This window comes from Nomascus leucogenys, chromosome 9, assembly GCF_006542625.1.
Source record: "Nomascus leucogenys isolate Asia chromosome 9, Asia_NLE_v1, whole genome shotgun sequence".
NCBI classification, from domain to species: domain Eukaryota; kingdom Metazoa; phylum Chordata; class Mammalia; order Primates; family Hylobatidae; genus Nomascus; species Nomascus leucogenys.
The window spans coordinates 80,406,548-80,431,220 of record NC_044389.1 but is presented as its reverse complement, the minus strand read 5'-3'; the positions used below and the strand labels follow the sequence as shown (position 1 = coordinate 80,431,220).

At 37.4% G+C, this 24,673-nt stretch overlaps 1 protein-coding gene across 1 annotated transcript in view; it reads left to right on the top strand.

Annotated features, from left to right (window-relative positions):
• Positions 1 to 24,673, top strand: part of STPG2 (sperm tail PG-rich repeat containing 2) — a 931,943-nt gene that overhangs the window by 136,849 nt on the left and 770,421 nt on the right. The window contains exons 6-7 of the mRNA XM_030819148.1: positions 552 to 711; positions 9,455 to 9,615. Coding sequence (XP_030675008.1) covers positions 552 to 711; positions 9,455 to 9,615 — 321 coding nt within the window. The remainder of the gene's footprint in view (positions 1 to 551; positions 712 to 9,454; positions 9,616 to 24,673) is intronic.

The following is a 24,673-nucleotide window of genomic DNA, read 5'->3' as shown; positions in this document are numbered from 1 at the left end:
AAAAGAAAAAAAAGATTACACAGTGCTATATCTCGTGAGTTTATAAAACATTTTATATATATAATGTTAATAAGTTTAAAAGTTAAACTGAATTGATAAACCACTGAATCTAAGATTTTTTTTGAGATATCTAATGATATTTTTGAGTTAATTTAATATACATGTCAAGGAACTTTTTCAATAAATATAATTTGATCACATAAAATAAAGTGTTGGATCATATAGTTTTTTATTTATATTAACTGGCAGAATATTTTAAGTATGATCATTATCCCTACACTATCATCTAGAGTCTCATGTTGAGATTATTTTCTTCTAAAAGTCTGTCTGCCTTATAATACATTACTATATTAGTATACAGGTGATTTAACTAAAAGCTATATATTTTATGTTTTGATGGGTATAAGATCTTAATTCATCTACATTTTCTTCACTCCATTAAGAAATAAATTAACTCCAGATGTTATATTACTCAAAAGGCAGCTTTTAACTCATGAAGTATCAAAATGTACTATAGTTTCTTATTGGCATATTTTCCTGTTCTTCACTAGAGATTTTTACCTATGAAATCAATCACGCCGGCTCCTGGCACATATAATGAACCTCGAACTGCTCTCAAGTCCTTGAAGAAAACATCAGGACTGAAAAATATTCCATTTGGTCAAAGTGCTGTTCGATTCACACAAGACATCAGGACAGAGGAAATGCCAGGTTAGCAATTTATCTATATATGTCTACTCTTTGGCTTTATAAAGTAACTTAATGTTCTTAACAAGATGGATACACCAGAGAGCATGTTTTCTTTTTTATCCTATGGTTGGTGTCATTTTAAGTCAACATTTTCCAAAGCATTCACTATACATTAAACACAGATAAATCAAAATAATATATAGTTTTAGTAAGATTTCAGTTTAACATTCTGCACATCCTAATTATAATTTTCTATTGTTTTTCTTTATTTGGTAAATTTTCTGATTTTTTTCTTGGCAGATGAACAACATAATATATCAACTATGTGGTCACCATTAGTAATATAATTTATGATGTTCAGTTTTGTTAAACTTTTTTATTTCCGAGGTTTCTAATCATGTATTCTGGTATTCTCAGTGGATATTTTAGTGTTCAGAGCTAAGAATATAGAACCAAAATAAATTATAAAATTGCTGACACACAGTTCTGGGCATCCATTGCTGTTCAACAATCTTAGTGGCTTAAAACAACAGGCTTTTCTATTATATCTCATTATTTTGTGGGATGGCTAGAAGGCAAGGCTCAGATGAGTCTGTTATTCAAAGGATGTACTTAGCTCCAGCATGGCTGCCTCAGGGCAGCCTGACATTTAACATGGTGACCCAGGGTTCCATGAGACCTGACCAGATGCTGCAAGATTTTTTATGACCCAGCCACAGAACTCCCAGGATATCACGTCTTCTGCATTCTATTAGTTAATTAAGTCACTCAGGGTAGCACATATTGATTGGAAGGACATGAAACTTTATCTCTCAGTGAGAAGAGTAGCAAAGAATTGATGGCCAATTTTAATCTACTATATGATCAATTCCCTGGCTACAAAAATATTTACATTGTTCCTACATACACCTACTCCTTCTCAAGGACCCAAAAGTTTCATGTAATTATGTAATAATTTCAAAGTCCAGGATCATTTTTTAACAAAATTTTTGAGGCATGATCTCTCTCTCTCTGTCATCCAGGCTGGAGTGCAGTGGCATGATCATAGTTCACTGCAGCCTCCAACTCCTGGCTGAAAGGATCCTCCTGCTTCAGCCTTCGAGTAGCTGGGACTACAGGTGCATGCTACAATGCCTGGCTATTTTAAAAAAATTTTGGCCGGGCATGGTGGCTCACACCTTTAATCCCATAACTTGGGGAGGCTGAGGCGGGTGGATCATGAGGTCAGGGGATCAAGACCATCCTGGCCAACATGGTGAAACTCCATCTATACTAAAATACAAAAAATTAGTCGGGCGTAGTGGCACGCATCTGTAGTCCCAGCTATTGGGGAGGCTGAGGCAGGGGAATTGCTTGAACCTGGGAGGCGGAGGTTGCAGTGAGCCGAGATCGCGCCACTGCACCCCAGCCTGGCAACAGAGCAAGACTCCGTCTCAAAAAAAAAAAAAAAAATTGTGGAAATGAGGCCTCGTTTTGTTGCCCAGGCAGGTCTTTAACTCCTAGCCTTAAATGATCTTTCCACCTCGGCTCTCAAAGTATTGGGATTGCCAGCATAAGCCACAACTCCCAGCCCCGGGTCTTGTCATCTAAGTCAGGTATAAGTGCAGATGAGGATTCTTGTGTGTGGGTCTTAAGATACAGCTCCTTCTCTATAAGCAGAGCTGTGAACCAAAGAAAGGGTTGTTTCATCCACCATACAGTGGTGGGAGAGATATAGGATAATCAGATCAGACACTTCTGTTCAGGAAGAGGGAAAACTGGAGGGAAAACTGGAGGCCCACAACAGTCACAGTACCATAGCAATTCTGAAAATCAGCTGGGCACATGTTAGCATTTCCTTGATGAGGATCCAGTAAGGCTCTCTGGGGGGAATGATTTTCTGTGGTTCTTTGTTCTGCCTTTTAGGCTCTTGGTTCTGCTCTGAGTCATCCTTTTTCTCTATGAAATAGGCTGTGTTTGCCGCTGTAGCTTTCTCAGCCTACTTCTATCAGCTTCTTTTCCTTTTTACTCTCATTGTCCCTTTTATCCCAAGATGATACGATTCTTATAAAACCTTTGAGTTTCTTATTGTTTTAATTTATAATCAAATCCACTAGACAAAAGCCACAGTTACATTTTCTTAGAAAAACTTTTTAAAATCACCTGTGAGGCTGTTGCATGTTTTGTGTCACCTTTGTCTATTTTGTATCACCTTTGAGGCTATTATGTTTTTAACACCCTTAAGTTGTTAGGGCACCATTGTCTAAGTGAAAAGCGCCCAGGATAAAGACCTTAAGATTCTTAAGGCCCCTTTTTGAGAGGTTCTATGAGGGATTACCATAAATATTTCTAAAGGTCTTACAGCCAAATCCTGCTTTACATCTTTTCCTTTAAGCCACTTCTTACTTTGAGAGATTTTTGTTATCCGGATAGACTGGGGATGAAAAACAGTTTATTTTCAAATCTAGGAAGTTCTAGTTCCTTTTTATTTTCTATACATTCTCCTTGAAAAGTTAACACTATATTACTTTTTATTTATTTATTTTTAACTTTTATTTTAAGTTCAGGGGCACATGTGTGGGATTGTCATATAGGTAAATTTGTGTCACGGGGGTTTCTTGTACAGACTATTTCATCACCGGATATTAATCCTAGTACCCATTAGTTATTTTTCCTGATTCTCTCCCTCCACCTACCCTCCACCATTGGTAGGTCTCATTGTCTGTGGTTCCTCTCTATGTGTCCATGTGTTCTCATTATTTTGCTCCCACTTATAAGTGCAAACATGTGGTATTTGGTTTTATATTTCTGTGTTACTTTGCTAAGGATAATGGCCTGTAGCTCCATCCATGTTTCTGCAGAGGACTTGATCTCATTATTTTTTATTGCTGCATAGTATTTCATGGTGTATATGTACCACATTTTCTTTATCCAATCTACCATTGATAGGCATTTAGGCTGATTCCATGCCTTTGCTGTTGTGAATAGTGTCTCAATGAACATACACATGCATGTGTCTTTGTAATAGAACAGTTTATATTCCTTTGGGTATATACCCAGTAATGGAATTGCTGGGTCAAATGGTAGTTCTAGAAAACTGAACACTTTATAAACTCTTTTCCTTCTATCTATCTATACCTTCTCACACATGGATGAAAGGAACTATTGGCACTTTGAAATTCAGCCTGGAAATTTCCTTAGTTAGAATCCAGCAGTTCATTAGGTATTTTCTTCATTACCTCAAGTATTAGTGTTGCTTCTGCCATTGCATAATACCAGTTATCATTTCTCCATCCTCTAATATCATTTTCCTCACTGTCTTTCAAGTCATCACCAACAGTCTCCTCAAGGCATTTATTCTAACTCATCAGGTTGCTCTAGTTTCTGACCGATTGCCTGATTCCAAAGTCGCTGCCACAGATTTTAGAGTTTGGTTATAGTAATACACTTGGTATAATTGTTTGCTACTCATTCCATGGAGAGATTGAGTCTCACTCTTCTCCCCTTCAGTCTTGACTAGCCCTGGTGCTTTCTTGACCAATGCATAGAGTGGAAGTGATATTCTAGCACTTCTCAGATAAAACCATATGCTTTACAGATCGATCTGGGCCTCTTGAAACAGTTGGTCTTGGAGCCCTGAGCATCTATGTTGAAGTATGACTACTTTAAGAATGCCATCTGAGGCTAGCTCAGTAGTATTTATCATTGTAAACATGAAATAATCAAAAGGGTCAGAACCCAGTTTAAGAGAGTTTATTCAAGTGCAAAGGCTAGAATAGCTATTCAAGTAACACAGACTCCAAAGGAATGGGGTCAGTGCTCCAAAGGTGAAAAGGTCTTGCTCTTACAGTCAGAAAATAAAGAAATTTAATAGGATTATAACATTTTTTTAAAAAGCTGGTTTATGAGTTATAGCAATTTGATTAGTTATAGCAGTTTAGCTATAGCTGTTTTCCTTTTCCAATTTAAAAGAGTACATTTAATATTCCATCTTTGACAATGTGATAGTCATGAGATCTTTGTGTCAGAGAAGTAAAAGGGAAGTTAAGCTATAATGAAGATCAATAGTGGAGAGGCAAGGGGTCTTCTCTGGCACTTTTTAGTCTTTTACAGTATTTTAGAAAACAATGTGGATAAAGAAAAGGTGAATCTATAATCAGAGGAACAAAAGTTACAGCTGCCTGTCATGTGATTCAGGTTGCATAAGCACAATCCTTTAAGGCTCAAAATAATTTAAAGTTCCAACAGCTTTGATTTTGAGTTGCTTATTTATATATCATGAATCTGAAATCCAAATTATTTCTAAATATTAACTTATTGAGTGGCCCAGTTACTCTAAGATTGGGTCTTACTGTCAGTTTGATGGTCTAGTATATTACAAATAAAATATTATACATTCTTCAAAGTTAGTTTATTTATAAAGGGCAAGTTAAATTAAGAATGACCTCTAAAATGTAATCTAGAATCTTACATATTTTAAGGATTAGTAAGAGTGGCCATCATGGAAATTTGATTTCTTTTCATGTAATTATTAGAGTAGAGTAAAGAATTGTAAAGTGGTCATAGAGCAGATTTGACCACCTAATGTGGAGCTCCAAAATGTTTGCAAGTTACTGTTATAAGGCACCCCTAAACCTTTTAACTCTCCTATAGTAGATCTGTTCTGGGGTTCCTGAGCATTTCTATACTTAATGACTCTAAGATATACATAAGAAAGTTCTAATGTGAGTGAACCATATGAACAGAATGGCTTTGCAAGTCAGATTAAGGTAGTACCTGAGATGTGTATGTCTGAGGTCCCTAGCCCTGAGGATGCTATATTAAGTACTTATGCTCACCTGCAAAGTGCTGTGTTATGCTCTTGAGCCAGAAGGGAGATAGATTTGACATAGTTACTTGTTATTTATATATCTTAAGTGGTGGCTCAAATAGTTTTCATTATACTTTGTGTTTATCTTTTTCCTAAACCTTACCACTGGAAGAATGTTGAACAGCAGCAGGAATAATATATATTAGCACTTAGGTTTTCTGAGAGTTGGCACAACAGAATTTTCACAGATATTTTTAGGGAATAGACTAGAACTGGAATATTTGAAAAATTGGGAAGAGTTTGTTTACAGTTAGAGAGAAATCTTATATGTGTCAGAAGTATGAAGGATATTTCTATGCAGAAAGATTTAATCACTTTTAGATCTGGAATGAACCAAAGTAACATCTAACCTAGTAATGCCCAGTGACACTCTTTTGTCAACTGTTTCTTGCCTATGATGAGAAAAGAGATTCTACCAGAACATAAATCAACACAACCCTCTCTTCATTCAGAAGGACTAGTTACAAAATGCTTAGTGAAATAGTCAATTTACATTTAGTTGTAAACCCCTTATCTTGTAGATTGTTCTTGGACAAACACTGATCTAATCGATTCCTATTATTTTTAGATGAGGAACTTGAAGCCCAGAAAAACAAATGAGATTTAAGTGAAGTTTCATATCTATTTAGTGGCAGGACTAATTTAGTAGAATGCAGATAACATGAGTACAACCAAGTTAAGTGTTCTTTAAGTATAACATATTGAGTCTGATGGATATTGCTGCTCACTAGAATTGATTTTTTAAACAACATACTCAAATATTTGTTTCAAGTATTTGACTGTCTTGATAAAAACTTTTCAACAGCATAGAAAGTTGTATTATTTTGAATGAAAAATATATGAACCTAAATTCACTCAGAACTACCACTGTGGAAAATATTCCAGGTTATGAATATGCACAGAAAAATAAAAGACAAAAATTAAAATAACTTTTGTGACAGGGAGGTCAAATGATAGGATATATTAATTTTTTTGTCAAATTTATTTTATTGCTGCTGTATTATTTGAAAACTTTTCAGTGTTGATTTATTTATTTCTGCTCTATTGAGGTATACCTTATAGATAATAAATATTATTCATTTAAATGTACAATTTGATGAGTTTTGGTAGATGTATGTAGTCAGGCAATCACAATTACAGTAATGTTTTGAAGCACTTTAATCATTCCTAAAAAGTTTCTTCATGTTCCTTTGCAGTTAATCTGTATTCCCACTTCTGGCCCTAGGAACTGTTTCTGCTGCTATGATTTTAGCTTTTCTAAACTTACATATAAATGGAATTATACATTATTCAAGCTTTTGAGTCTGCCTTTTTTTACTTATGATATTCTAGAGAAACATTTATATTGTTGTGTTTGTCTTTCTTTTTTATTGCTGAGTAGTATGTCATGGTTTGGGTGTAGCACATTTTCTTTACTTATTCGTCAGCTGATGGACATTGGGTTCTTTTCATTTCTTTTGGGAAAATACCTAGAAATAGAATTTCTGGTCATATGGAAAGTGTATTAGCCCATGGTCATGCTGCTGATAAAGATGTACCAAAGACTGGGCAATTTACAAAAGAAAGAGGTTTAATGGACTTACAGTTCCACATGGCTGGGGATGCCTCACAATCATGGTGGAAGATGAAAGGCACATCTCACATGGCAGCAGACAAGAGAAGGGAGCTTGTGCAGGGAAACTCCTGTTTTTAAAACCATCAGATCTTGTGAGACTTACTCACTATCATGAGAACAACACGGGAAAGACCCATCCCCATGATTCAGTTACCTCCCACCAGGTTCCTCCCAAGACACATAAGAATTGTGGGAGCTACAGTTCAAGATGAAATTTGGGTGGGGACAGAGCCAAACCATATCATTCTACACCAGGCCCCTCCCAAATCTCATGTCCTCACATTTCTAAACAAATCATTCCTTCCCAACAGTCCCCAAAAGTCTTAACTCATTCAGCATTAATTCAGAAGTCCACAGTTCAAAGTATCATCTGAGACAAGGCAAGTCCCTTCCACCTATGAGCCAGTAAAATCAAAAGCAAGTTAGTTACTTCCTAGATACAATGGGGGTACAGGCCTTGGGTAAACACACCCATTCCAAGTGGGAGAAATTGACTGAAACAAAGGGGCTACAGGCCCCATGCAAGTCTGAAATCCAGTTGGGCAGTCAAATCTTAAAGCTCCAAAATAATCTCCTTTGACTCCATGTCTCATATCCAGGTCATGCTGATGCAAGAGGTAGGTTCCCACAGTCTTGGGCATCTCCATCCCTGAGGCTTTGCAGAATACAGCCTCCCTCCTGGCTGCTTTCATGGGCTGGTGTTTTGTCTGTAGCTTTCCCAGGCACATGGTGCAAGCTGTCAGTGGATCTACAATTCTGGGGTTTGGAATATGGTGGCCCTCTTCTCATAACTCCACTAGGTGGTGCCCCAAAAGGGACTCTGTGTGGTGTCTCTAACTGCACATTTTCCTTCTGCAATGCCCTAGCAGAGGTTCTCCATAAAGGCCCCACCCCTGCAGCAAACTTCTGCCTGAACATCCAGGAATTTCCATACGTAACTGCCAAGGCTTGGGGCTTGTACCCTCTGAAGCCATGGCCTGAGCTCTACGTTGGCTCCTTTCAGCAATGGCTGGAGTGGCTGGGATGCAGGGCACCAAGTCCTTAGGATGCACATAGCACCAGGACCCTGGGCCTGGCCCACAAAATCACTTTTTCCTCCTAGGTCTCCAGGCCTGTGATGGGAGGGGCTGTCATGAAGACCTCTGACATGCCTGGAGATATTTTCCCCATTGTCTTGGGGATTAACATTCAACTCCTCATTACTTATGCAAATTTCTGCAGCCAGCTTGAATTTCTCCTCAGAAAATGGGTTTTTGTTTTTCTATCACATTGTCAAATTTTGTGAACTTTTATGCTCTGCTTTCCTTATAAAACTGAATGCCTTTAACAGCACCCAAGTCACCTCTTGAATGCTTTGCTGCTTGGAAATTTCTTCTTCCAGATACCCTAAATCATGTCTCTCCAGTTCAAAGTTCCACAAATCTCTAAGACAGGGGCAAAATGCCACCAGTCTGTTTGCCAAAACATAACAAAAGAACATAACAAAAGTCACCTTTGCTCCAGTTCCCAACAAGTTCCTCATCTCCATATGAGGCCACCTCAGCCTGGACTTTATTGTGCATATCACTATCAGCATTTTGGCCAAAGCCATTCAACAAGTCTCTAAGAAGTTCCAAACTTTCCCACATTTTTCTGTCTTTTTCTGAGATCTCTAAACTGTTCCAACCCATGCCTGTTACCCAGTTCCAAAGTCGCTTCAACATTTTCGGGTATCTACAGCAGTGCCCAACTTTACTGGTACCAATTTACTGTATTAGTCTGTTTTCATTCTGCTGAAAAAGACATACCCAAGACTGGGCAATTTGCAAAAGAGAGGTTTAATGGACTTATGGTTCCGCATGGTTGGGAAGGCCTCACAATCATGGCAGAAGGTGAAAGGCATGTCTCACATGGCAGCAGACAAGAGAAGAGAGGTTGTACAGGGAAACTCCTGTTTTTAAAACCATCAGATCTCGTGATACTTATTCATTATCAAAAGAACAGCATGGGAAAGATCCAGCACCATGATTCAATTACCTCCCACTGGGTTTCTCCCATGACAGTTCCTGCCATGGAATTGTGGGAATTACAATTCAAGCTGAGATTTGGGTGGAGACACAGCAAAACCATATCAGCAATATATGTTAACTGTATAAAAATTTAACCAAATTTTAAAATGTGACTATGCCATTTTACATTTATGCCAGAAATATGTGAGGATTTTTTATTTAGAAAATACCCTTAATTAAAAATTAACTCAGTTCAAAAGGTGCATATAAAAGCATGCTTATTCTTATATATGATACTTTTAATAATTTTAGGTCCTGGATTTTATAATGTCTTGAACAATACTATAATTGCCAGTGTTAGAAATATCTGCTCAAAGAAACAGAAGAAAAGTGCATTTGGTTCTTCTGTTCCTCGGACTTTCTTCTGGGTTCAGAAAGAAGCTTGTGCTAACCCTGGACCTGCTGATTATCAGGTAATACATTCATACCAAAATAATATTCTTTATGTTGAATATCAAGTTCTTAGAGTTCTCTTGAAATTACATGTTATAATTAATAGCAAAGGATGTACAATAGTTATTATAACCATGTTCCATATGTTAAGGGAAGTAAGAGAAATATTGAACATATTACGTAATAGAGAAATGGCAGAAATAAAAAACACAAATTGAATTTCTAGAGATGAAAAATATAGCGTTTGAAAAAATATGCTCTGGGGATTTGTTCATGGGAAGCTGATCAGAATGGTGAAGGCATGTAAGTTTAAACCATGTAGCACAAAGAACATTTGAAAAAAATGAAGATGCTTAATATAGAGAAGTAAAGACTTAGGGAGAATAAACCAGACAATTGGTTTTAAAATGGAAAGCTTTCTAATATGGAGAAAGTTCTGTGTGACATACGGGATTCTATTTTTTTAAATTACGATTTTATTTTATTTTGTTTATTTTTTTCATTATACTTTAAGTTCAAGGGTGCATGTGCAGAACGTGCAGGTTTGTTACATAGGTATACATGTTCCATGTTGGTTTCCTGCACCCATCAACTCATCATTTACATTAGGTATTTCTCCTAATGCTATCCCTCCCCCAGCCTGCCACCCCATGACAGGCTGCAGTGTGTGATGTTCCCTGCCCTGTGTCCAAGTGTTCTCATTGTTTAATTCCCACCTATGAGTGAGAATGTGCAATGTTTGGTTTTCTGTCCTTGTGTTAGTTTGCTGAGAATGATGGTTTTCAGCTTCATATCCCTATAAAGGACATGAACTCATCCTTTTTTATGGCTACATAGTATTCCATGGTGTATATGTGCCACATTTTCTTAATCCAGTCTACCATTGATGGACATTTGGATTGGTTCCAAGTCTTTGCTATTGTGAATAGTGCTGCAATAAACATACGTGTGCATGTGTCTTTATAGTAGCATGATTTATAATCCCTTGGGTATATATCCAATAATGGGATTGCTGGGTCAAATGGTATTTCTAGTTCTAGATCCTTGAGGAATCGCCACACTGTCTTCCACAATGATTAACTAATTTACACTCCCACCAACAGTGTAAAAGCATTCCTATTTCTCCACATCCTCTCCAGCATCTGCTGTTTTCTGATTTAATGATTGCCATTCTAACTGGTGTGAGATGGTATCTCATTGTGTTTTTGATTTGCATTTCTCTGATGACCAGTGATGATGAGCAATTTTTGTGTCTGTTGGCTGCATAACTGTCTTCTTTTGAGAAATATCTGTTCATATCCTTTGCCCACTTTTTGATGGGGTTGTTTTTTTCTTGTAAATTTGTTTAGGTTCTTTGTAGATTCTGATTATTAGCCCTTTGTCAGATGGGTAGATTGCAAAAATTTTCTCCCATTCTGTAGGTTGCCTGTTCACTCTGATGATAGTTTCTTTTGCCATGCAGAAGCTCTTTAGTGTAATTAGATCCCGTTTGTCAATTTTGGCTTTTGTTGCCGTTGCTTTTGGTGTTTTAGATATGAAGTCGTTGCCCATGCCTATATCCTGAATGGTATTGCCTAGGTTATCTTCTAGGGATTTTATGGTTTTAGGTCTAACATTTAAGCCTTTAATCCATCTTGAATTATTTTTTGTATAAAGTGTAAGGAAGGGATCCACTTTCAGCTTTCTACATATGACTAGCCAGTTTTCCCAATATCATTTATTAAATAGGGACTCCTTTCCCCATTTCTTGTTTCTGTCAGGTTTGTCAAAGGTCAGATGGTTGTAGATGTGTGGTATTATTTCTGAGGGCTCTGTTCTGTTCCATTGGTCTATATTTCTGTTTTCGTACCAGTACCACGCTGTTTTGGTTACTCCAGCCTTGTAGTATAGTTTGAAGTCAGGTAGCGTGATGCCTCCAGCTTTGTTCTTTTGGCTTAGGATTGTCTTGGCAATGCGGGCTCTTTTTCGGTTCCATATGAACTTTAGTTTTTTCCAATTCTGTGAAGAAAGTCATTGGTAGTTTGATGGGGATGGCATTGAATCTATAAATTACCTTGGGCAGTATGGCCATTTTCATGATATTGATTCTTCCTACCCAATAGCATGGAATGTTCTTCCATTCGTTTGTGTTCTCTTTTATTTTGTTGAGCAGTGGTTTGTAGTTCTCCTTGAAGAGGTCCTTCACATCCCTGTAAGTTGGATTCCTAGGTATTTTATTCTCTTTGAAGCAATTGTGAATGGGAGTTCACTCATGATTTGGCTCTCTGTTTCTCTGTTATTGGTGTGTAAGAATGCTTGTGATTTTTGCACATTGATTTTGTATCCTGAGACTTTGCTGAAGTTGCTTATCAGCTTAAGATTTTGGGCTGAGATGCTGGGGTTTTCTAAATATACAGTCATGTCATCTGAAAACAGGGACAATTTGACTTCCTGCTTTCCTAATTGAATACCCTTTATTTCTTTCTCCTGCCTGATTGCCCTGGCCAGAACTTCCAACACTATGTTGAATAGGAGTGGTGAGAGAGGGCATCCCTGTCTTGTGCCAGTTTTCAAAGGGAATGCTTCCAGTTTTTGCCCATTCAGTATGATACTGGCTGTGGGTTTGTCATAAGTAGGTCTTATTATTTTGAGATACATGCCATCAATACCTAGTTCATTGAGAGTTTTTAACATGAATATTGTGGGATCTGGCCAGCAGCCCGCAATGCAACGGGGCTGTCTCTTTGTTCCCAGGTGGATTGGCAGGTCAAGAAATAAAAGACACACACAAAATAGTGAAAGCTGGGTCCAGGGGGGTCACTGCCTTTTGGTCCTGTGATGCTGCCAATGCACTGGATATGCCAACATTTGTTATTAATTTTAGTGAGGGCAGGGGTAGGTTAGTGTGAGATTTAGGGTCGTTTGATTATGAGGTGAGATGGTCACATGGGGATGAAGTAATTCTTTAACATAACATCTGTGCAGAAGTACAGTATAAAGAAATAAGAATTTACGATATAATGTGTGCATCAGCAATTCCTAACAGAGCCTTAAAACAGAAACACAGTCTTTCCATAACCTATGATTAGCACGATATTAATCAGCAGTAACAGTTGCAGTAAAAGCTGGTTACAAAGAATCCATAGAAACAGGACCTGAAACTAAACAACTGGTTAGACCAGAACTTCTCAGAAGGGAATATGTCTTAACCCTAAAAAGGCCTAGAAGAGCCGTGGCAAGATGAGGGCGTTTATAGCCATATCTTATCCATATGAACAGGTGCCCTTCATGCGTCCGTTTATAGGCTCTCCACAAGGGTCGCATTCCATTCCCAGAGCTATGAACATCTGCATTTCTGGGATAGGAATCTTGGTGATATGAAACCTCTCTGACTGCACATCCGTTCATAGGCTCTCTGCAGGGGGAAGCACATCACACGCTGTTGGCTCATTCTGGCAGCCCAACCTGGCATTGTCTTTACACAATCCTGCATGCAATTTTGTATTTACAATAATCAGGAGCATTTCATCTTTTATTCCATAGCAATAGTTTCAGGGGGTCTCCCTACACATGAAGGCTGTTGAATTTTGTCGAAGGCCTTTTCTTCATCTGTTGAGATAATCGTGTGGTTTTTGTCATTGGTTCTGTTTATGTGATGGATTACGTTTACTGATTTGCATATGTTGAACCAGGCTTGCATCTCGGATGAAGCCAACTTGATCTTGGTGGATAAGCTTTTTGATGTGCTGCTGGATTTGGTTTGCCAGTATTTTATTGAGGATTTTCGCACTGATGTTCATCAGGGATATTGGTCTAAAATTCTCTTTTTTTGTTGTGTCTCTGCCAGGCTTTGGTATCAGGATGATGCTGGCCTCATAAAATGAGTTAGGAAGGATTCCCTCTTTTTCTATTGATTGGAAGTTTCAGAAGGAATGGTACCATCTCCTCTTTTTACCTCTGGTAGAATTCGGCTGTGAATCCATCTTGTCCCGGAAATTTTTTGGTTGGTAGGCCATTAATTATTGCCTCAATTTCAGAACATGTTATTGGTTGATTCAGTAATTCAAAATTCATGTAGGGTGTTTATAGTATTCTCTGATGGTAGTTTGTATTTCTGTGGGGTCGGTGGTGATATCCCTTTTATCATTTTTTATTGCATCTATTTGAGTCTTCTCTCTTTTCTTTATTAATCTTGCTAGCAGTCTATCAATTTTGTTGATCTTTTCAAAAAACCAGCTCCTGGATTCATTGATTTTTTGAAGGTTTTTTTGTGTCTCTTTCTCCTTCAGTTCTGCTCTGATTTTAGTTATTTCTTGCCTTCTGCTAGCTTTTGAATGTGTTTGCTCTTGCTTCTCTAGTTCTTTTAATTGTGATGTTAGGGTGTCCATTTTAGATCTTTTCTGCTTTCTCTTGTTCGCATTTAGTGCCATAAATTTCCCTCTACACCCTGCTTTAAATGTGTCCCATAGATTCTGGTATGTTGTGTCTTTGTTCTCTTTGGTTTCAAAGAACATCTTTATTTCTGCCTTCATTTCGTTATGTACCCAGTAGTCATTCAGGAGCAGGTTGTTCAGTTTCCATGTAGTTGTGCGGTTTTGAGTGAGTTTCTTAATCCTGAGTTCTAATTTGATTGCACTGTGATCTGAGAGACAGATTTTTTGTGATTTCTGTTCTTTTGCATTTGCTGAGGAGTGTTTTACTTCCAACTATGTGGTCAGTTTTGGAATAGGTGCAGTGTGGTGCTGAGAAGAATGTCTATTCTGTTGATTTGGGGTGGAGAATTCTGTAGATGTCTATTAGGTCTACTTGGCGCAGAGCTGAGTTCAAGTCCTGGATATCCTGGTTAACCTTCTGTCTTGTTGATATGTCTACTATTGACAGTGGGGTGTTCAAGTCTCCCATTATTATTGTGTGGGAGTCTAATGTAGGTCTCTAAGGTCTTGCTTTATGAATCTGGGTGCTCCCGTATTGGGTGCATATATATTTAGGGTAGTTAGCTCTTTTTGTTGAATTGATCCCTTTACCATTATGTAATGGCTTTCTTTGTCTCTTTTGATCTTTGTTTAAAGTCTGTTTTATCAGAGACTAGGATTGCAATCACTGCCTTTTTTTTTTTTTTTTTTTTTTTTTTTTTTTTTTTGCTTTCCATTTGCTTGGTAAATCTTCCTCCATCCTTTTATTTTGAGCCTATGTGTTTCTCTGCATGTGTGATGGATCTCCTGAATATAGCACACTGGTAGGTCTTGACTCTTTATCCAATTTGCCTGTCTGTGTCTTTTAATTGGTTACATTTACATTTAAGGTTACTATTGTTATGTGTGAATTTGATCCTATCATTATGATGTTAGCTGGTTATTTTGCCCATTAGTTGATGCTGTTTCTTCCTAGCCTCGATGGTCTTTACAATTTGGCATGTTATTGCAGTGTCTGGTACTGGTTATTTGTTTCCATGGTTAGTGCTTCCTTCAGGAGCTCTTATAAGGCTCTTGTAATCTCTCAGCATTTGCTTGTCTGTAAAGGATTTTATTTCTCCTTCACTTATGAAGCTTAGTTTGGCTGGATATGAAATTGTGGGTTGAAAATTCTTTTTCAGAATATTGAATATTGTCCCCCAGTCTCTTGTGGCTTGTAGGGTTTCTGCTGAGAGATCTGCTGTTAGTCTGATGGGCTTCCTTTTGTGGGTAACCCGACCTTTCTCTCTGGTTGCCCTTAACGTTTTTTCTTCATTTCAACCTTGTTGAATCTGACAATTATGTGTCTTGGGGTTGCTATTCTCAAGAAGTATCTTTGTTGTGTTCTCTGTATTTCCTGAATTTGAACGTTGGCCTGCCTTGCTAAGTTCAGGAAGTTTTCCTGGATAATATCCTGAAGAGTGTTTTCCAGCTTGGTTCCATTCTCCTCATCACTTTCTGGTACACCAATCAGAGGTAGATTTATTCTTTTCACATAGTCCCATATTTCTTAGAGGTTTTGTTTGTTTCTTTTTACTCTTTTTTCTCTAAACTTGTCTTCTCACTTTATTTCATTAATTTGATCTTCAGTCACTGATACCCTTTCGACTGAATCAGCTATTGAAGCTTGTGCATGCATCATGAAGTTCTTGTGCCATGGTTTTCAGCTCTGTCAGGTCATTTAAGGTCTTTTCTACACTGTTTATTCTAGTTAGCCATTCGTCTAACCTTTTTTCAAGGTTTTTAGCTAGCTTGCTTGTGATGGGCTCAAACATGCTCCTTTAGCTCAGAGAAGCTTATTACTGATTCTTATTACGGATCTTCTGAAGCCTACTTCTGTCAACTGGTGAAAGTCATTCTCCACCCAGCTTTGTTTTGTTGCTGGTGAGGATCTGCAATCCTTTGGAGGAGAAGAGGCACTCTGGTTTTTAGAATTTTCAGATTTTCTGCTCTGGTTTCTCCCCATCTTTGTGGTTTTATCTACCTGTGGTCTTTGATGTTGGTGACCTACAGGTAGGGTTTTGGCGTAGATGTCCTCTTTGTTGATGTTGATGCTATTCCTTTTTGTTTGTTAGTTTTCCTTTTAACAGTCAGGTCTCTCAGCTGGAGGTCTGTTGGAGTTTGCTGGAGGTCTACTCCAGACCCTGTTTGCCTGGGTATCACCAGCAGAGACTGTGGAATAGCAAATATTGCAGAATAGCAAATATTGCTGACTTATCCTTTTTCTGGAAGCTTCGTCCCAGAGGGGCACCAGCCTGTATAAGGTGTCTGTCAGCCCCTACTGGGAAGTGTCTCCCAGTTCGTCTACATGGGGGTCAGGGCCCCATTTGTGGAGGCAGTCTGTCCGTTCTCAGAGTTCAAATGCCATGCTGGGAGAACCACTGCTCTCTTCAGAGTTGTCAGACAGGGACGTTTAAGTCTGCAGAAGCTGTCTGCTGCCTTTTGTTTCACTATGCCCTGCCCACTGAGGTGGAGTCTATAGAGGCAGTAGGCCTTGCTGAGCTGCGGTGGGCTCTGCCCAATTTGAGATTTGCGGCCGCTTTGTTTACCTACTCAAGCCTCAGCAATGGTGGACACCCCTCCATCTGGCTGGCTGCAGCCTGGCAGGTAGATCTCAGATTTCTGTACTAGCAGTGAGCAAGGCTCTGTGGGTGTGGGACCCATCGAGCCAGGCACGGGAGATAATCTCCTGGTCTGTTGGTTGCTAAGACTATGGGAAAAGCATAGTATTTGGGCTGGAGTGAGCCAATTTTCCAGGTACAGTCTGTCACGGCTTCCCTTGGCTAGGAAAGGGAAATCCCTCAACCTTTTGTACTTCCTGGGTGAGGCGATGCCCTGCCCTGCTTCAGCTTGCCCTCCATGGGCTGCACCCACTGTCCAACAAGTCCCAGTGAGATGAACCCGGTACCTCAGTTGGAAATGCAGAAATCACCTGCCTTCTGCCTCAATCACACTGGGAGCTGCAGACCAGAGCTGTTCCTATTCGGCCATCTTGGAATGGCACTACATATGGGATTCTGTCAAGACCAATAGGTGAAAACTGTAGAGATTCATATTTCAATTCAGTACAAGTAATAACTGAATTTTGTGTAGTACAGTTTTAAGATGTATAGTGTGATTTTAAGAGAACAACAACAGCAGGAACAATGAAAAGCAAACCAGAAAAAATATGTGTAACAATTTAAAGGTAAGAATTGTTATATAACTACTTTGAAATCTGTTGCCCTTAATTGCTGATACATGAATTATTATTTATTTTATTATATATAAAATTTATATTTGTGGGATTAATTCTTATAATTTAGATATTAGTTTTTTCAGGTTTTTAATATTTATTAAAACTTATTTTTCTGAGGGTTTTCTATGTAAGGGTGCCCAAATGAGTTTATATTCCATGTAAACATCTATTTTTATTCTTTTTTATCATTAAGAGACAATTCTCTGTGTGTTTTGTGTTTCTACACACCTTTGCCTGCACCTCCTTTTTAAGGATGATTGTACAGCAAACAGCCTTCAAAGATACAATGTCTCCCTCCTCAGCAAAGGGTGTGCCTACTGCTCATTATAAAAGATCCGGTTCCCAGAACTCACAGTTTTTCTCCCATTTTGTGTGCTGGTATTTATTTTGCCCCATCTGCCTTGTCCCCAATAAGACTTTAAGGCAAGGAGGACTGATGCAAGTGTGCTGTTCTCGTGCTGTTTGTTATGCCATGAGGAATAAAGTCGTTTGTCTCTGACTCAAGAGTTTTGCATTTTTCTGTGAAACTGTGGCAGGTCACCTTTGTAACTTGAAGTAGGGCAAAATTTCAGACCCATCATAGTCCTTCCTATTCACATATCATTAACTTACAGACATTTTTCTTTTATTATATTTTGTTCCCACAGGTCCCAGTAGTGCATCTGATAGCCTCCTCAAAATAGCTCTCTAGTTTCTGTCAATTTAATTTATTTTTCATTAAATTTAAGAACATTAAGTATAAGAACAAGTTTAACATACCTACATGTACTCTAAATTAATTTTTTTAGAATGCTAGATTTCTAGACTTTCAATTTGATTTTCTGTCATCAACCTTTGATATTTGTCTTTAATTTCTATTGTTCATTTAGTCTAAGTATAATAAATATATATGTATATATATATTTCAAATACATATATGTGTGTATATATATTTCAAATACACACATATATATGAGACCCTATTTCAAATACATACATATATATATACATATGTATGTGTATATATATATGCGTATCATATATGTGTATATATATATACATACATATGTATATATGTATGTATTTGAAATAGGGTCTCATATATATGTATGTATTTGAAATATATATATGCACATATATTTCACATATACACACATATATACACATATATACACACATATATGTATTTGAAATATATATACACACATATATATTTCACATATACACATATATACATATATACACATATATACATATATATTCACATATACACATATATATTCACATATATACATATATATTCACATATACACACATATACACACATATATATAATTATATATACACATATATGTGTATATATACATATGTATATAGATGTATGTATGATAGTGATATATATGTATGTATTTGAAGTAGGGTCTCACTCTGTTGCCCAGGCTGGAGTGCAATGGTGCAGGTATGGCTCACTGCACCCTTGCCCTCCTGGGTTCAAGTGATCCTCCTGCTTCAGCCTTCTGTGGAGCTGGGACCACAGGCATGGGCCGTTACACCTGGCTATTTAAAAAAAATTTTTCGTAGAGACAAGGTCTCACTTTGTTGCCCAGGATGATCTTGAACTCCTGGCGCAAGTGATCCCCTGCCTCTGCCTCCCAAAGCACTGGGGTTACAGGGGTGAGCCACCACGCCCAGTATATATTTTTAATTGTGGTAAAAAACATAATATTAAATTTATCATCTTAACTATTTTAATTGCTGATATAAGTATATTTTAAACCCATCATGAATGTTAATACTTTTTAGAACATTTCTGCTATATTTTGTTTAAAATGTACTAATAGTTCATTATTCTTAGTAACCTGACATTTAGATAAAAATAATTATAGGTTTCTTTTTTTTTGAGATGGAGTGTTGCTCTGTCACCCAGGCTGGAGTGCAGTGGTGCGAACTCTGCTCACTGCAACCTCCCCCTCCTGGATTCAAGCAATTCTCCTTCCTCAGCCTCCTGAGTAGCTGGGATTACAGGTGTGCGCCACCATCCCTGGCTAATTTTTGTATTTTTAGTAGAGATGGGGTTTCACCATGTTGGTCAGGCTGATCTCGAACTCCTGACCTCATGATCCACCTGCCTCAGCTTCCCAAAGTGCTGGGATTACAGGTGTGAGCCTCCACACCCAGCCAGAATTATAGTATTTATTCTTCACTGTAGATATTGAGAAGCCTAGCACAGTGATTGTTAGCATGATCTCTGGACTCAGAGTGTTTGAATATACTTTTTTGCTCTGCCATTGATCTTGTGCAAGTTATTTAAACTCTTTGTGCTTAGTAAAATGAAGATCAACTTTTACATACCTAAAAGTATTGTTGCAAGTACTAAGTGAATCAAAAAACACTTTGAATATCTTCTGGCACACAGTAAGGACTCAGTAAATTTGCTATTCTTGTTGACAATTTAAAACTACCTATAGGTATAACTAAGACTCAGTTTATAGAATATTTGACAAAGTCTAAAATCAAGAATGAAATATAAACCCTAAACATGTCTGATTTTTAAAAATTTGGTCTGGTAAACCTTGTGTTTAATTGTAGTATCAATTGATTTATGTTTAATTTGATTATCAACATGTTTGTGTGTATACGTATTACACTGTTTTATGTATTGTATTGGTCCATTTGTTTTGCCACTTAATTTTTTTTTAATTTCGATAGGTTATTGGGGACCAGGTAGTGTTTGGTCGCATGATAAATTCTTTAGTGGTGATTTGTGAGATTTGGTGCACCCATCGTCCCAGCAATATACACTGCACCCAATTTGTAGTCTTTTATTCCTCTTCCCCTTCCACCCATTCCCCCTGAGTCTTCAAAGTTCATTGTGTAATTCTTATGCCTTTGCTTCCTCATAGCTTAGGTCCCACATATGAGTGAGAACATAAGATGTTTGGTTTTCCATTCCTGAGTTACTTCGCTAAGAATAATAGTCTCCAGTCTCAACCAGGTTTCTGTGAATGCCATTAATTCATTCCTTTTTATTGCTGAGTAGTATTTCATTGTAGACATGTACCACAGTTTCTTTATCCACTCATTGATTGATGGGCATTTGGGTTGGTTCCACATTTTTACAATTGCAAATTGTAAACATGCATGTGCAAGTATCTTTTTCGTATAATGACTTCTTTTCCTATGGGTAGATAACCAGTAGTGGGATTGCTGGATCAAATGGTAGTTCTACTTTAAGTTTTTAATGAAATCTCAATAATGTTTTCCATAGTGGTTGTACTAGTTTGCATTCTGACCATCAGTATAAAAGTGTTCCCTGTTCACTGCATCCACACCAACATCTATTATTTTTTGATTTTTTGATTATGGCTATTCTTGCAGGAGTAAGGTGGTATCACATTGTAGTTTTGATTTGCATTTACCTGATCATTAGTGATGCTGAGCATTTTTTCATGTTTGTTGGCTATTTGTATGTCTTCATTTGAGAATTGTCTATTCATATCCTTAGCCCACTTTTGGATGGGATTGTTTGTTTTCTTGCTAATTTGGTTGAGTTTATTGTAGATTCTGGATATTAGTCCTTTGTCAGATGTATAGATTATGTTGATTTTCTCCCACTCCATGGGTTGTCTGTTTACTCTGCTGACTGTTCCTTTTGCCATACAAAAGCTCTTTAGTTTAATTAAGTCCCAGCTATTTATCTTTGCTTTTATTGCATTTGCATTTGTTTTTGGGTTCTTGGTCATGAAATCTTTGCCTAAGCCAATATCTAGAAGGCTTTTTCTGATGTTATCTTCTAGAATTTTTATAGATTCAGATCTTAGATTTAAGTTCTTGACTTAAATCTTGAGTTGATTTAAGTATCTTGAGTTGATTTCTGTATAAGGTGAGAGATGAGGATTCAGTTTCATTCTCCTACATTTGGCTTGCCAATTATCCCAGCACTGTTTGTTGAATAGGTTGTTTTTTTTTTTTTTTTTTTCCATTTTATGTTTTTGTTTGCTTTGTCGAAGATCAGTTGACTGTAAGTATTTAGGTTTATTTCTGAGTTCTCTATTCTGTTCCCTTGGTCTATGCACCTATGTTTATACCAGTACCATGCTGTTTTAGTGACTATGGCCTTGCAATTTGAATTCAGGTAATGTGATGCCTCCACATTTGTTCTTTTTGCATAGTCTTGCCTTGGCTATGTGGGCTTTTTTTAAAATTCCGTATCAATTTTAGGATTTTTTTTCTAGTTCTGTGAGGGTGATGATGGTATTTTGATGGGAATTGCATTGAATTTGTAGATTGCTTTTGGCAGTATGGTCATTTTCACGATATTGATTCTACCCATCCATGAGTATGGGATGTGCTTCTGTTTGTTTTTGTTGTCTGTGATTTCTTTTAGCAGTGTTTTGTAGTTTTCCTTGTAGAGGTCTTTCACCTCCTTGGTTAGGTATATTCCTAAGTATTTTATTTTTCTTGAAGCTATTGTAAAAAGTTTGAGTTCTTGATTTGATTCTTAGCTTGTCACTGTTGGTATATAGAAGAGCTACTGATTTGTGTACATTAATTTTGTATCTGGAAACTTTGCTGAATTCTTTTATCAGTTCTAGGAGCTTTTTGGAGGAGTCTTTAGGGTTTTCTAGGTATATGATCATATCATCAGCAAACAGTGACAGTTTTACTTTCTCTTTACCAATTTGCATGCCCTTTGTTTCTTTCTCTTGTCTGATTGCTCTGGCTAGTACTTCCAGTACTATGTTGAATAGAAGTGGTGAGTGTAGGCATCTTTGTCTTGTTCCAGTTCTCAGAAGGGGAATGCTTTCAACTTTCCCCCATTCAGTATTATGTTGGTTGTGGTTTTGTCATAGATGGCTTTTGTTACATTGAGATATGTCCCTTGTATGCTGATTTTGCTGAGAATTTTAATCATAAAGTAATGCTGGATTTTGTCAAATGCTTTTTCTGCATCTATTGAGATGGTCATGTGGTTTTTCTTTTTAATTCTGTTTATGTGATGTATCACATTTATTGACTTGCGTATATTAAACCTTCCCTGCGTCCCTGGTGTGAAACCTACTTGATCATGGTAGATTATCTTTTTGATGTGTCATTGGATTCAGTGAGCTAGTATTTTGTTAAGGATTTTTACATCTGTGTTCATCAGGGATATCCGTTTGTAGTTTTCTTTTTTTGTTATGTCCTTTCTATGTTTTGGTATTAGGGTGATACGGGCTTTATAGAATGATTTAGAGAGGTTTCCCTCTTTCTCTATCGTTTGGAATAGTGTCAAAAGGATTGGTACCACTTCTTCTTTGAATGTCTGGTAGAATTCAGCTTTGAATCCTTCTGGTCCTGGACTTTTTTTTTTCTTGGTAAGTTTTTATTACCCTTTCAATATCACTACTTGTTATTGGTTTGCTCAGGGTATCTGCTTCTTCCTGATTTAAGCTAGGTTGGTTGTATCTTTCCAGGAATTTATCCATCTCCTGTAGATTTTCTAGTTTTTATGTATAAAGATGTTCATAGTAGCCTTCAATGATCTTTTGTATTTCTGTGGTGTCAGTTGTAATATCTCCCGTTTTGTTTCTAAATGAGCTTATTTGGATTTTCTCTCTTCTTGGTTAATCTTGCTAATGGCCTATCAATTTTATTTATCTTTTTGCTTTTTGTTTCATTTATCTTTTGTATAGTTTCAATTTCATTTATTCTACTCTGATCTGGGTTATTTCCTTTCTTTTACTGGGGTTAGGTTTAGTTTGTTCTTGTTTCTCTAGTTCTTTGAGATGTGACCTTAGATTGTCTGTTTGTGCTCTTTTGGACTTTTTGGTGTAGGCATTTAGGGCTATGAACTTTCCTCTTAGCACTACCTTTGCTGTATCCCAAAGGTTCTGTTAGGTTGTATCACGGTTGTTGTTCAGTTTGAGTAATCTTTTAATTTCCATCTTGATTTCACTGTTGACCCAGTGATCATTCAGGAGCAGGTTATTTAATTTCCCTCTATTTGCATGATTTTGAAGGTTCCTTTTAGAGTTGATTTCCTGTTTTATTCCACTGTGGTCTGAAAGAGTGCTTGTAATAATTTCAGTTTTCTTGAATTTATTGAGGCTTGTTTCATGGCTTATCATATGGTCTATCTTGGAGAACGTTGCATGTGCTGATGAATAGAATGTATAGTCTGCAATTGTTGGGTAAAATGTTCTGTAAATATCTCTTAAGTCCATTTGTCCCAGGGCATAGTTTAAATCCATTGTTTCTTTGTTGACTTTCTGTCTTGATGACCTGTCTAGTGCTGTCCGTGAAGTATTGAAATCCCCCATTGTTATTGTGTTGCTGTCTATCTCATTTCTTACGTCTAGTAGTAATTGTTTTATAAATTTGGGAGCTCCAGTATTAGATGCATATGTATTTAGGATTGTGATATTTTCCTGTTGGACAAGGCCTTCTTTGTCTTTTCAAACTGCTGTTGCTTTAAATTTTGTTTTGTCTGATATAAGAAGAGCTACTTCTCCTGGCTTTGGATGTTCATTTGCATGGATTGTCTTTTTCCACCCCTTTACCTTAAGTTTATATGAGTTCTTATGTGTCCGGTGAGTCTCTTGAAGGGAGCAGAGACTGCTAGTTGGTAAATTCTTATTCCTTCTGCAATTCTGTATTTTTTAAGTGGAGCATTTAGGCAATGTACATTCAACGTTAGTATTGAGATGTGAGGTACTATTCCATTTATCATGCTATTTGTTGCCTGTATACCTTGGTTTTTTCTTTACTTTTCTTTTTTTTTTTTGAGACACTTCCTCACTCTCTCACTCAGGCTGGAGTGCAGTGGCTCAATCTTGGCTCACTGCAACGTCTGCCTCCCAGGTTCAAGCAATTCTTGTGCCTCAGCCTTTCAAGTAGCTGGGATTACAGGCACTCACCATCACGCCCAGCTAATTTTTGTATTTTTAGTAGAGATAGGGTTTTGCCATGTTGGCCAGGCTAGGGCCAAACTCCTGACCTGAAGTGATCTGTCCCCCTCTGCCTCCCAAGGTACTGGGATTACCGGTGTGAGCTATTGCACTGGGCCATTGTTTTTTGTTTTTAATTGTATTTTTGTTTTGTAGGTCCTGTGAGATTTATGGTTTGAAGAGGTTCTGTTTGGATGTGCTTCTGGGATTTGTTTTAAAATTTAGGGTTCCTTTTAGCAGTTCTTGTAGTACTGGCCTGGTAGTGGCAAATTCTCTCAGCATTGGTTTGTCTGAAAAGGTTGTATGTTTCCTTCATTTCTGAAGCTCGGTTTCACTGGATACAAAAGTTTTGGCTGATAGTTGTTTTGTTTAAGGAGGCTGAAGATAGGGCCCCAATCTCTTCTAGCTTGTAGGGTTTCTGCTGAAAAATCTGCTGTTAATCTGATAGGTTTTCCTTTACGGTTACCTGGTGCTTCTGCCTCACAGCTCTTAAGATTGTTTT